Here is a 13,514-nt window from a genome sequence, read left to right as displayed (position 1 = left end):
GAGGTTGAGAGTGTAGGTCTCCAGCTTCTAAGACTTCCCACATTACCTGGCTGTAGCAGTGAGATCTCCAAGAGGAAATGTAACACCCATAAGGCTTTTTCAGATTACTATGCATACTTTCAGGGTATGTGCCCGCAACAATGTAAAGGGGTAAGTCATCTGCAGTTCCTCCTAGATTTTTATTTAACTTGGGTTTAGTGGATTCAAACCTTTGGTTCCAGTCAATGGAGTTCCAATAAGGCTTTCAGGGATCAGGGATGGGGACCACATTCAAAAAATTTTCAGCATTACAGGCTGCAGCAAGAGACACTAAATGCAGACTGCGTTGTGGTAATTGGTCTATCAATTTTACTTTCTGTCTCAGCATATTTAAAGGACTACTAATACATTGATTCTTGTGCTGGTAGAGTTTTCGTTTCTGAGAATTCAGCAGATCATCAGGGGTGGTTAGGTGTGCCTCGATCCACTAACAGCTGAAACAATAGAGATTGACGAGGAAATGTTCAAATTATTTATCATTATTCCGGATTGCTCCAAGTCTTATTTTCTAATGAAGGAGACTGATGGGAAGTTTAGATTACTCATAGATAATCTTCATTAAATCTAAATCTAAAACATCCCTCTCTGATGAATCTCTATTACAACTGACTGGTCTTGGCTGAGGTAGAACCCAGTATTTCTACCGGGAAGATGGCCATTTCGTTATGGAAAGTGGCATGGAGTGAAATTTTTTCCAAGATAAAGAAAAGTATATTAGCACAACGTTCCTAGGTCCAGTAATGACTTAAACGGGGAGGATACGACTGGGAAATGAAACAGTGGATCATCTAGGTAGGTAGGTAATCTGAACATTTGAAAAGCTAAACATGGCACAGACAATATTAAAACACGTCTTCTAAAGCTTTGCTGTGCTGTCAGTCTATGTTAAAGTACCCTGTGCAGAAAAAAAGGCAATATGGCAGGGAGCTATTAATTAGAGAGGTCAAAGTTAAACAAACCTGGTGAGTAGGTACAGTATGGTTGTCCTGCCTCTCGGTCAACAGGTGATGTTTAATATAGTCACTGATAAAATAATGAGTCCAGCTAGGATAAGTTAACCACTTGGGTCATACCTTTATGTCTGATCAAGTAGCGCCCCAAGACGATGAGCAGGCACAAAAGGAGGAAGACGATGACCGCAACAACTCCACCAATCACTGCATGGTCAATGCTAGAAGTTGAGGGAATTGGACTGGGATCTATGTGGGGAGGGTGAGAAGGAAAGAAAAGTTTGAAAGAGAGTGCGGGAGAGAAGTAGAAGAGAAGCCCAGTTTGAAAGTGAGAGAAGGTAAGTATAAGAGATCGAGAAAAAGAATATAGCGAGGAAGAGAGGGATTGAAAGAGAATGAATGAGGTTAAGGGAGATGAAGGGATCAAAAAGAGGAGAAATAATTAATGCTTACTGATACACAGTTACCTGAAAACATACAATCATTTGACCTGATCCGGACCCCTCTGATGATCTGTACCAGAGTTGGGAATAGTAGACAGGATATCCTGCGTGCTGAATTTACCAGAAATATATTACTATACTAATTTTTAGATGGTAATTCAAATACCCCACACACCGCCTCTGGCCATGCTGAATGCTTTGCCACTGTCATTCAAACAACGTAGATCAATGTCCATTACAGGCACTCAATTCAATCTCTTTATTCGGTTTTCATGTATTTGAAAAACCATAAAAGTACATTTCTAAAACAAAGATAAAATAAAAATGTTGCCATAAAATATACTTAAAAATGTTTCTACATACAAGATAAAAACAGTTCATTTATACATTTTTGACGTCTTATAAAATACAAATAGACAATCGTTAATTATAAAAGTATAAATCAGGAGCATAAAATAGAAAGAAGGGTAATCATATTCGGAATTTATATATTTCACAGTCTACTCCAGGTTTAACCTACGTCTTACTACAAACTTCAGGAATCTGCCAACCTCTTTCGCCAAATATTCTTACTCTAAAAATTGTAGACGAAGAAATGCGGGTCGGCATCTTTGGAGACTCATAGTTTTTAAGATAGGAATTATCCAGCGCTTTCTCGGTTCAATAAAGAACTTACAAAACAAAACAATGTGCATTGTAGTCTGACTAGAAATGTCATCACAGGGGCAGGATGATAAGGATTTTGCCCAATCGTTAATTCGCGGGAAGGTGAAAAAACTGTGAAAAGTATTCATCCTGAACCTTTCATAGCTGGTTAAGTTAACCCCTTCGAGGCTATTGACGAGCTGGGCTCGTCATTGCACTTACCTGTCCTGCGCGGATGACAAGGCCAGCTCGTCACGTAACGCGGTAATTTCGAATCTGCCGCGCACAGCGGGAAAAGCCGCCGCAGCGATGCGGTTAAAGGTTAGATATGGTTGGATGGTCAAGGTTGTTTGAACTGTTAGCAAGTGTTGCACAGTTGTTTTGGAGACCTCCTTGCTCAACGGTAACTGCTCTAGATGTGTCATGCAGATTATTTTAAAAGCTTTTCTTGATAGTTCTGCAATTGCTGTGGGTGTGTGAAAATATTATTCTGCCATTCCTAAATGAAATAGGACATTTTTGATATAGGCAATCCACCCTATCTTATGAGCATTTTCTAGCGAGAGACAGTCCTGAATAAGGTCTTGACACAAAGTTGTTTTAGTAGATGACCATATGCGGTGCCATAAAAGAAGTAGCTGAATTTTGACTATGTCTGTCAGGTATGACAGACCCAATTCTATATGGCATGAATAGGTAGAAAAACCCTGTGGTAAGGCAAGGAGATATCTTAAAAAGGAATTTGACGTTTTGGATAGAATCCACCTTACCGTAACCCCACACCCCAGCCCCAAAGATCGCAGTGCTTATACATTTAGCCTGGTAAATGTGAATGAGTTCAGTGGGGGGCTGTTTCCCTAGTCTTCGTGAGAAACTGACTCATCCAGTTGTTGCCCTCATAAAAAGCAATTTTCTGGTCTCGATTGCTTGTTTCCACGTATACTTATTATCTATTACGATTCCTAAGTAAGGGTATGTTTTTGTACTTTCTAGCTTCGTGTTGTCTATAAAAATAGCCTTTGATTTCTTTGCTTTTGGACCTGTCATCAGTTCCTAGAGCAAAACCGTTATGGGTCAAGACCAGAAAGGGCCAGGTCCGATCACATGTTATTACAGAGCTATCCAGCCCTGCAGAACAGGTTTAGTTGCTTGGATGACGTAGATTGACTGGACTGCAGTGAGCTGGTTGAAGAAACGAGTACTCAATCAAGTTACTTAATGGTGGAAGGCAGGGCCATAGAGATGCAAAAGAGTGATTCTCCAACTTTGCAGATAGATTCTGCTATAGTCACCAGGGGATCTGTTCAGGTACTGGACTCTGAGGATCTGGCTGAACCAGTTTCTTTAGATGCGGAGCTCCCCACCCAGTCACATCGTGAGGAGGGAGCCCAGGGGGGGTGTACGGATGCTCTAGAGTCAAAGAGGTTGACTATATTATCATGGAATGTTGCAGGCCTAGCAAACAAGTTTAATTCCACAGAATGGGGTTCCCTAGTGGATAATAATGACATCTGTCTTTTTCAGGAGACATGGGCCAGGGGGGATTACCCTAGGGATGGCTTTGCTACATTTTATGTTCCTGCTAGGTGGGGTGGAAAAGGACGGCCGTCAGGCGGCCTTGCAATCTGGGTTGCCACCCACTTGGGTTGTACTGCAGAGAATATGCTCACGCACTCGATTGATGTACAGTGCGTTCTCCTCAAATGGCCAAATGCTTACAAACTAGCTGTTGTGAATGTCTATTCACGTCCAGTTAGTTTGACCATGGAATCCCCCACCATAGATGAATTGTCCCATTTTCTAGGGTCATTGCCAAGTGATTGTAAGCTTCTTGTAGCAGGAGATGTTAACTGCCAGTTTGAGCCACTTTTGGGTTCAAAGGAGGGCGCTCTCATGGGTGAGGACGACTATTCCCCCGTGTCAATCGCCTAGTCCTAAATCTTGGTCTCCCCTGGTGATTCAGATTATGTCTCTTACCCTAAACAATGCCTTGAGGGCTTGTAACGGGCGTACACCGTCAGGCAGCCCTTCAATGTGTACTTTCAATAAGAAGGGCCATGAATCACGCATAGACTACATCTTAGTGGAGACAAGTATGTGGTCCAAGGTCCTGGATTTCAGTGTAATGGCAAGGGCTGACAGTGATCATAATGCCCTTTGTCTGGAAATGGTCTTCCCGGGGCCCACGGAAAGTCCTACACCTGAAACAAATGACCTGGCCACAGGGAAGGTAATACTATCAAATAATAGGCGAAGGGTAAAGTGGGGGAAGTTAGTAGACTCCTCAGAGAATGTTGGGAACATTTATGATCTGGTCCTTCCACGATTTGTTGAGGTGGACATTCTGATTAATCAACCCACACCTGCAGCTTTTAATGAGAAATTATGGCTTATTTATGCAGATCTAGTCTGCAGGCTAGGAGATGTTTTTAACCCCGTGTCCACCTCAAGGAAAAAGAGGACACCGACCTCAGTCTGGTATAACTCTGCCTGTAGAAAGGCCAAGGCTGAGTTGATCCTAGCGGTTAAGTCTGGCACCAATAAGCATAAAATGCATGAACTGAGACGACAGTACAAAGAAGTAAGGGCCCTCGCAAAGAATGAATGGGACTGGGATAAATGGCACAATTTCACAATGGCCCTTGAAGCCAGAGATGCACGAAGGTTCTGGTCCTTAGTAAATACAGGTTCAGGGGACCCGAGAGCGGCTGTAGAACCAAACATCGCTGCTTCAGTATGGGAAGCCCATTTTAAAGCATTATATTGTGATGGACCTACCGTGTCTATTGAGGCTGGTTCCCCAACTTTGGTTGAAAAATTTGACCCATTAGAGTTCACACTGGGGGAAGTCCATAACGCAATAGGGAGACTTGCACTGGCGAAGGCTCCAGGTCTTGACAAACTTCCTGGAGACCTATTCAGGCACCAACCCGCGATATGGGCCCCTTACTTGCTTATCATTTTCAATGCGATTTTAAGAGGCATGGAGATCCCCTGTACTTGGCTGGGAGCAGAGATAGTTCCGATTTTTAAAAAGGGCTCTCCTCTGCTCCCAGCCAATTACAGGCCAATCAGTCTCATTGATGTCCCCTAGAAACTTTTTGCTCGTCTTATGTTGGATCATCTCCAGGGTGGATGGAGGATCATGAGATCCTGAGCCCCTTTCAGGCGGGTTTTAGAAGGAACACATCCACCATGGACCAGATCTTTCGCCTTATCCTCCTTTATTGGAAGACGGCAAAGATTGAGGGTGGCAGCCTCTACATGGTGTTTGTGGACCTCAGGTCTGCGTTCGATTTGGTGCCGAGGAAGAAATTGTGGGGAGTTCTCGAGGATTTGGGCGTTCCACCCCAAATTTTGCACGTACTGATGAGGCTCCACGAGGGGAACTTCGCTCAGGTTAGATGCGGAAGGGATGGGGCACTGTCACCCAGGTTCCCAGTTTGCAGGGGGTGAGACAGGGTTGTGTCCTAGCTCCGACCCTGTTCTGCCTCTATGTAAACGGTGTAATTTCACATCTTGACAGTGTCCCCAACAATGATGCCCCAATGTTGGCAGGTAGGAGGGTGCCGGCAATTAAGTTTGCCGATGACACCCTCCTGCTTTCCAAATCCCCTATGGGGGTTCAAAGGATACTGGATGGGTTTGGGGACTTCTGCAAAAACCACAGCCTTGAGATAAATGTCGATAAAATGAAGTTCATGATATTCAACCCCTCGGCAACTACCCGACCAAATCCGACTCTTGGGTCGGAAAGGTTGGAAAGGGTTATGACCTTTCCGTATCTCGGGGTGACTTTGCATGAAAACCTCTCCTGGGGACCACAGCAAGTAAAAACCCATCTAAAACTATCGCAATTGGTGGGTGGTATTTTGAAGGTTTCAAACTCCTCAACCTTCAAGCCAGTAAGTCCGGCACTGGAAATGTATAAAACCCAGGCTAGAGCAGCAGCTCTCTATGGTGGAGAGCTGTGGGGGCACTGCGGTGCCATTGAACTCACCAAAGTGGAAACAAATTTCATCAGACGTTTGCTGACATTACCAAAAGGCACACCACTTTTCCCCCCGAGATTAGATCTGGGACTCCCATCCATAGAAGACGAGTTAGCTCTGAAGCCACTTAGGTTCTGGCATAGGCTATGGTCAACTACGGAATTGTTATATTATAGGCAAGAATTAAAGCATGTGCTGAGCCTTAACACTTCCGACAAGATACCTTGGCTGGCCTTTGTCATGCGGGAACTTTTGCGTTTGGGCTTGGTTGACATGTGGGAGGACCCCGAACGGGGTTGCTCTGAGGTCCCACGCAAAATCTTGACTAGGATTTTTAAGGATAAAAGCCTAAGTACGTCTGTGTATGCTTTGAACGTTGGCACCCTAACCCAACAATTTCTTGTCGCAAAAAGTTCTTATAGGTTCGAGGATTTTATGTACATTGTTTTTCCTATTACTGCAAGGAAGCTTTTTATTCAATGGAGGTATGGCACCTTGCCTCAAAGTTTTTACAAGTAAATGGTCTGCTTCAGATGATAAATCTTGCCCAGGATGTAGCGGAAGTGTGGAGGATGAAATCCACGTGCTTTTCTTTTGTCCCGCATATAGCAGATCTAGGAAGCATTGGTTGGTACCATTATGTAGAAACTTAGGCTTCAAAAAATGTTTACAGTCCTTTAGAATCTTAAAAACTAGCACTTCAAGTTCTACTGTATTTGCAGTCTGAAAGTATCTGCTAGCTATGTGGACGATAAGGCGAAAATCATTGCCTAGCTAAGGTGAAACTGAAGGAGGTATTTTTACTACCCAATATTCTGTAAATGTGGATTTTAACTATATATTGTAAATCATTGTGTTTTATGGGCTGTGTATATTTCCCTGTAAAAATCTCTTTGCAACTGTGAAATGATGGAATGATTTTTAAATGTCCTTGTATCTTTTATGGCCTTGATGGCCGAAATAAAGAATTTTGGATTGGATTGGATTGGATAATTTACAAGGCCAAATGCATTTCAACTGCACTGTACAGAGCCGGCATTTGGGGCTATGCAAGTGTAGAGTCCATTCAGAAAATCGAGAACAGTTTTTTAAAACGTCTTTCAGCTGCTCCAGATAGCACCGCTACGTATGTTTGTCACGCCAAACTGGGACTACCATATGTGTCAGACTTAATAAAAACACAGCCAATACTATTGTGGCATGAAGTCTGGAATGGTATTTCTACAAGTCTCAATCGGGACGTGATAAACAACTGTTTGAATTTACAAGGGGCTTTACGTATTCCCTGGCTGGTGTAGGTCAAAAAAAGCTTGAATGACATGGGTTATCCCGAGTTTTTTGACAAACCTGAGCGTCTTAATTCGATTACGAGGAAGGAGTTAAAGTCCCTATGTTTAAGTCACCTGGGGATGCTTCGATTTTCCTCTAACATTATGAAGTCAACGGTCCGTGCTAATCAATTGATTCTGACCGAACCAGGGTTACAACCTTATTTGTCTTAATTTGAGTATATACGCTAGGATGCTTTTAACGTGTTTACGTCTAGGCAATATTTTTTTTTTTAAACATTTTTTTATTCACAACTTGCAGGAGAAAAATACAAATTAATAATACAAAACAGACGAGGGAGAGAACAGACAAAGTAGCAGAATAAAAATTAAAGCAATTACAAAAGCAAATTAATACAATAAATGAGGGAGATAACGAAGAGATATATAGCATTGCAGGTACTTTCCCCAAAATTCAAATAATAAAGGAACCCCAGATTTTATAACATTTAATTGGAGAACGAGGAGCTCTAAGTTTAGCCAAAGCAAGCTCCATAGAATAAATATCATTGACCAATGACCACCGTTCCATGATATGTGGAGGTTTAGGAGCAATTCAGGCACGTGCAACAACTAATTTAGCACATGATAATACAATAGTAACAACAGCTTGCTGCGGAATAGATGTTGGATGGATGTCAAGTAATACAGAAGATCCTGTGAGAGGGGGGGAGCGGACCAGTTTTAATTTAAAAATGTTGTCCAAAGCTGACCAAAACTCGGATAGCACTGGGCAAGAAAACAGCATATGTTCCAAATCCGCAGCAATGAGACCACACTTTGGACATTTAGTTCGATCACTGAATGAGATATTCGTAGACCACTTAGATATCCTTTCAGGTGTATGATAAAGAATACAAGTGGTTTTAAATTGCTGAAGCCTTAAGCTTGAGGAATGAACTAAAATATTGATGTTACGAAAAGATAAGGTGATCATTGTAGGGGTAATATTAAGCCCCAGCTTGGTGCTCCATTTTTCTGCTAATTTGGTACAATCACTGATTTTATATGTGTTGAGACACCTATAGCCCATACTGATTAAAGATTCATTCTTTAGAGAATAAAAACAATCCCAAATATCAGAGTCCCATATTTCCTGTATTTTCATCTTACGAATAAAAAAATCATAAATTTGCATATATTTAAACCTCATTGATTGTTACTTATTATAGAATTTTAAGTGTCTCAAAACAAAAAAAAACGTGAGTACCATATAAATCCCCCAGCATCTTTATGCCATGGGCAAACCATATATTTGCTGTGCCGTCACTAAAGATCCCTGGAAGTCCAGGATTACCCCATAGCAGAAGTTTAGGATGAAAGAAAGAGGTTTTACAAAAAGACAGAATATTAAACCATATCTTAGCTGTATCTCTGGCGGTCTTGAATTTAACCCTTTTGAAATAATTGGGGTCATTAACTCTTAACAAAAACATATTAAAATCCGAATTGAGCATAAAAATATGAAAATAAAGTTGGTTGTCTGTGTTAAGTAGACACTGTAAACGACCAAGAAAGGTTGCCCAAAAATATCATTTAAAATCTGGAAAATTAAGGCCACCGTTGTCTAAGGAACCTTTAAGTAATACCATGGCTTTACGGTATCCCCAGATGAAGCTACTAAATATTCCGTCCAGTTTTTTAAAGAAAAGATTATTAAGTGAAAGGGGAATGGACCGGAATAAATAAAGAAATTTAGGGAGTATTTTCATTTTGATTAGATTGATCCGACCCATAATATTTAAGGGGAGCTTATGCCATTTCTTTAATAGCAAAACAGTTGCTTTAACTAAAGCGTCATAATTGATTGTAACTATCTCACTGATTTTTGATGATATTTTAACCCCCAGGTAAGTAGCAGTCTGACATAACCCTGATACTACTGCTGTTGGTTTATAGTTAGCAATGTTTTGAGTTTTATTCAAATTTAATTTGTATCCGGAAACATCTCCAAATCTACTAGCCTCAGTAATTATTCCATGTAGAACCTTTAAGATATCCGTGGAATAGATAGCAATATCATCGGCATATGCCTTCATTTTCAATGAATGAGGGCCCAAGCTAAAAGGGATAATGCAGGATTGTAATTGCAAAGCATGGAGAAATGGTTCCATCGAAAGGGCGAACAATAAAGGTGACAAGGTACACCCCTGACGGGTGCCCCGAGATAGAGAAAAAGGGGTCGAAGTCAAACCCGCATAACTGATTCTCGCGGTAGGGTTATCATATAGGGATCGAATCCATCTTACAAATTGACCATTAAAACCAATAGTAGTCATTACCGACCAGAGAGAATCCCACCCCACTCGGTCAAAGCCTTCTCAGCGTCCAATAGGATCATACCAAGTGGGGTGGAATCCGTCTCCGCTATGTCAACGGCAGTTATGGCCATGTTAATGTGAGCTGTAGTGTCCCTGCCTACTACGAACCCATGTTGCTGTGGGTTAACTATTTTTGGTATATATGGAGCCAATCAAGTGGCCAGCACTTTTGCAAATACCTTGCCATCTGTATTTATAAGCGACATGGGTCGGTATGACCCACATTCGTCAGCCAGTTTGCCCTTTTTCAGAAAGAAGATCAGTTTAGTAGTGTTCCAGTTCGGGGCTTTCCCATTCTCACCAATAAAGCTATGACCTGGTGGAAGAGGGGTAATAACTCATCGATACAGATTTTATAAACCTCTAAAGGTAGAGTATCTTCCCCGGCTGCTTTTCCCGATGGTAGGGAAAAAATAGCTAACTAATAAGTTCAGAAAATTGATCGAGCCCGGGGTAATCTTGCTTTTCTAAGATATGACAGTCCAAATAATCCTGAATAATTGACAAAGTGGGATGATTTTCTGGGGTATATAGTTTGCTGTAAAACTCTACGAACTGTACTAATATCTGTGGCGGTTGATCATATATGGTATTTTTAGGGCCATTTAGACTTTTAATCAGAGTGTTGTCTCTCTCGTCTGCGACTTTATAAGCTAAGAGTTTCCCAATTTTATCTCCACTCTTATATTGAGAAATTTGAAATTTGTATACTTTTACACTACTTTTTTCCCAAAGTATTGTTTTTAAAGTAGCTTTTAAGTGTCCTAATTTTAACCTTAATTCCACCACATTAGAAGAACGTAAGCGTAAGGCGTCAGCCAATAAAAGTTCGAGTGAAAGAATATTATTAGTTAGTGTTTTATTTATTTTACGACACTCAGAGTTTTGTCTAAAGAGAAATTGCTGGGTGAACCCCCGGATACTAGCTTTACAAGCATCCCGAACAATAGTACATGAGGTGGAGTTGAGATTGGTTTTAATAAAATCTGTGAGATGTGCCTTGAGCTGGGAAATAAACACTACATTTGTGAATAAAAGCCTAGGGAAAGAAAACATCCTAGGACCTATATGGCAGGGGTGTAGAATTTAATAAAATATCTAGTTGTCCATGGGACAAGTAGCTTCATAAATCTGCTTGTCCTTTAACAAAACCCACTTGTCCCTTTAGTGCCATATAGTGCACCGTCAAATAATGGCAGCAGTCTCGTCATAAAAGAGCTTTGGCAATTGCCACTCTGGTTATGTCAGGCTCATAGTATAGACGGATTTGAATACTAGCAAATCCCTTATTTTGCATCCTTTCTGCAAGTCTACATGCTGGGTTTGGAGGTAGCAGTAAGCAATATTTACAGGGTTAGAATGCTCTTTTGAGTCTATGCAAACCTACTAACGCGCATATTTTGAGGGCTTTCATCAGCTCTCTTTAATCCTTTCCAATACGGAGAAGGGTTGGAAATGTACTCCTGACAGTAGCAACATTTCTTTGAGGGCGGGGAAAAATGTGGTTCGAAGAAAAGTGAACTTGTAAACATTCAACAGATTTTCGCAGTGGCAAAACTACACATTCATAGCTCATGTGAAAGTGCAATTCACAAATATATCCTAGAGTATGATTTCCTGGCCTACTTAAGGAAATTCATGTGAATTCATGAAAGATGTAAATCTGCATTAATGCAAGGACATCCATCATTGTGCACTTTTGTGGCTTTCTTTAACAATTGAGCTTTAACCAAGAACTTTTGTTTTAATTAAAATGCTATCTCTATCTATCGGCTGACTTCACTGTGTGTAACAGCATTCTGCTCTTTTACAAGAAGCATATCTGCACAAAAAGTAGTTTTGTTCAGTTCCAGGAACTACTGTGGCAATGTGGGCTTTTTGAGAACAAAAACAGTTGGCTGTCTAGGAAGAACGTGCTGGCAAACAGCACCACGCTCACCTGATAAGCCGAGATAGAGTAAGGAGCATAGTGCATGCCAAGTGCGTGAGCAGAAAATTAAAATAAACCCCACTTTGAACCAAAGTTCTTATGCTACCAAGCAAGTGAAGAAAGCCATTGCAACCCTCTCCAGAAAAGCTCTCGTCTTTCCTATCCAAGCATCTACCCATTCATCTTTTCTTTCGCCCACTGATATCTACCATTTTACCTTTACATTGTCATCCATTCATTCTTTCATCTAATAGCCTTTCACCATTGTTTTTCCATCCAACCATCCGCCCACCCATATCTAAACCTACCAAAACATCTCCAAACCTATACATCCATCTATTGCAGCCACCCACCCATCCTTTTTCTCACCCATCCACCACCCTTTCAATCCTTCCATCCACCCTCCTTTTTATTCATCCATTTATCCATCCTTCCGCCCACCCATCCGTCCTTCCACTCATCCATCTTTTCTCTCACTAATCCATCCACCCTATACCCATGCATCCACTCTTTCCTTCATCACATCAGTCGTCCATCCACCATACCCGTCACTCATCCATCCTTGAACCTATCCTTTCACTCATTCATTCAACCATCCATCTAGCCAGACACACTTACACTCACTCATCCAACCACCCTTTCACCCACACATCCAACCAACCTTTCACCCACACATCCATCCATCCATCCTTTCACTCAATCACCTGCTCTTTCACATTACTTATCAGCCTTTGTCTGCTGAGTTGTAGACAGAAGAGGCACATTAAGGGCTGCACCCCCACTGTAGCTGCTACAATGGGGGAGTTCGTGACACCCTTCTCCAACCCTATCCTTCCATCTCCAAATCTATCCATCAAACTCATCCATTCCTCCTTCCATTCATTCATCCCTCCATACATCCTTTCACTCATACATCCACGCTTTAACCCCATCATCCTCTTTTTAACTCAGATATCCATCCACAGTTGCACTCATCTTCCCTCCATTCTTTCACTCATCCATCCATCCATCCATCCTTTCACCCCATCCATCCTCCTTTCAACTCGTATATCCAGCCTCCTTTTCAGCCATCCCACCATCAATCTGTCCTTTTGCTCATCCATCCACCCTTTCAACCCCCTCCATCTACCCTTTCACTCATCAGCCTTTTCACTCCACTATCCACCCATCAATCTATCCATCCATCCGCTTATCCATCCAGCAACCTTTCCACCGAGCCACCCACTTATCCATCCATCCACTCACCTATCCACCTATCCTCCACCCGCCCACCTATCCACTTATCCTCCATCCACCCACTTATCCATCCACACACCTATCCACCTATCCTTCACCCACCTATCCACCTATCATCCATCCACCCACCCAACCATCCATCTTCTCTTTGAGCCGTCAATCCACCATTTCATTCAGCCATCCATCCTTTCACTCATCCATCCTAGTTCACCCCATCCATTTACCCTTTCGTTAATCCTTCTATCCTTTCACTCACCCATTCTTACATCAATCTTTGCATCTATCCATCCACCCTTTAACCCACTCACCCACCCTTTCACGTTAATTAGCCTTTGTCTGTGAACCTGCAGATGAGACGCCTATCAAGAACCTCACAGCTGCAGTAGCTGCTACAACTGTGTGTTTACGGTGCACCCTGGAGAAGGCAAAAAGTGAGACGAAGTGCACGTACAGAAATAGGTGTGGGCCTGAGGCCTGCATGAAAGCCCCATGGGGAAAGGAAGGAGATGTAATGTACGCGTAAGATATGAGAGGCCAAGAGAAGGGGGTCAGGGCTGTCAGATGGCGGCGGAGGGGGGTTAGCAGGTATAGGCACCGGGTAAAACATAAGGTGTATAGGAAATACAAAGG

General features: G+C 42.0%; 1 protein-coding gene across 1 annotated transcript in view; it reads right to left on the bottom strand.

The window, feature by feature from the left end:
* Positions 1-13,514, bottom strand: part of CADM3 (cell adhesion molecule 3) — an 825,731-nt gene that overhangs the window by 24,813 nt on the left and 787,404 nt on the right. Inside the window, exon 10 of the mRNA XM_086945217.1 lies at positions 1,113-1,238. Coding sequence (XP_086801343.1) covers positions 1,113-1,238 — 126 coding nt within the window. The remainder of the gene's footprint in view (positions 1-1,112; positions 1,239-13,514) is intronic.

This window comes from Lissotriton vulgaris, chromosome 12 (assembly GCF_964263255.1).
Source record: "Lissotriton vulgaris chromosome 12, aLisVul1.2, whole genome shotgun sequence".
Taxonomy (NCBI): Eukaryota; Metazoa; Chordata; class Amphibia; order Caudata; family Salamandridae; genus Lissotriton; species Lissotriton vulgaris.
Note: the sequence above shows the minus strand (reverse complement) of the source record. Positions and strands in the feature narration are given on the sequence as shown.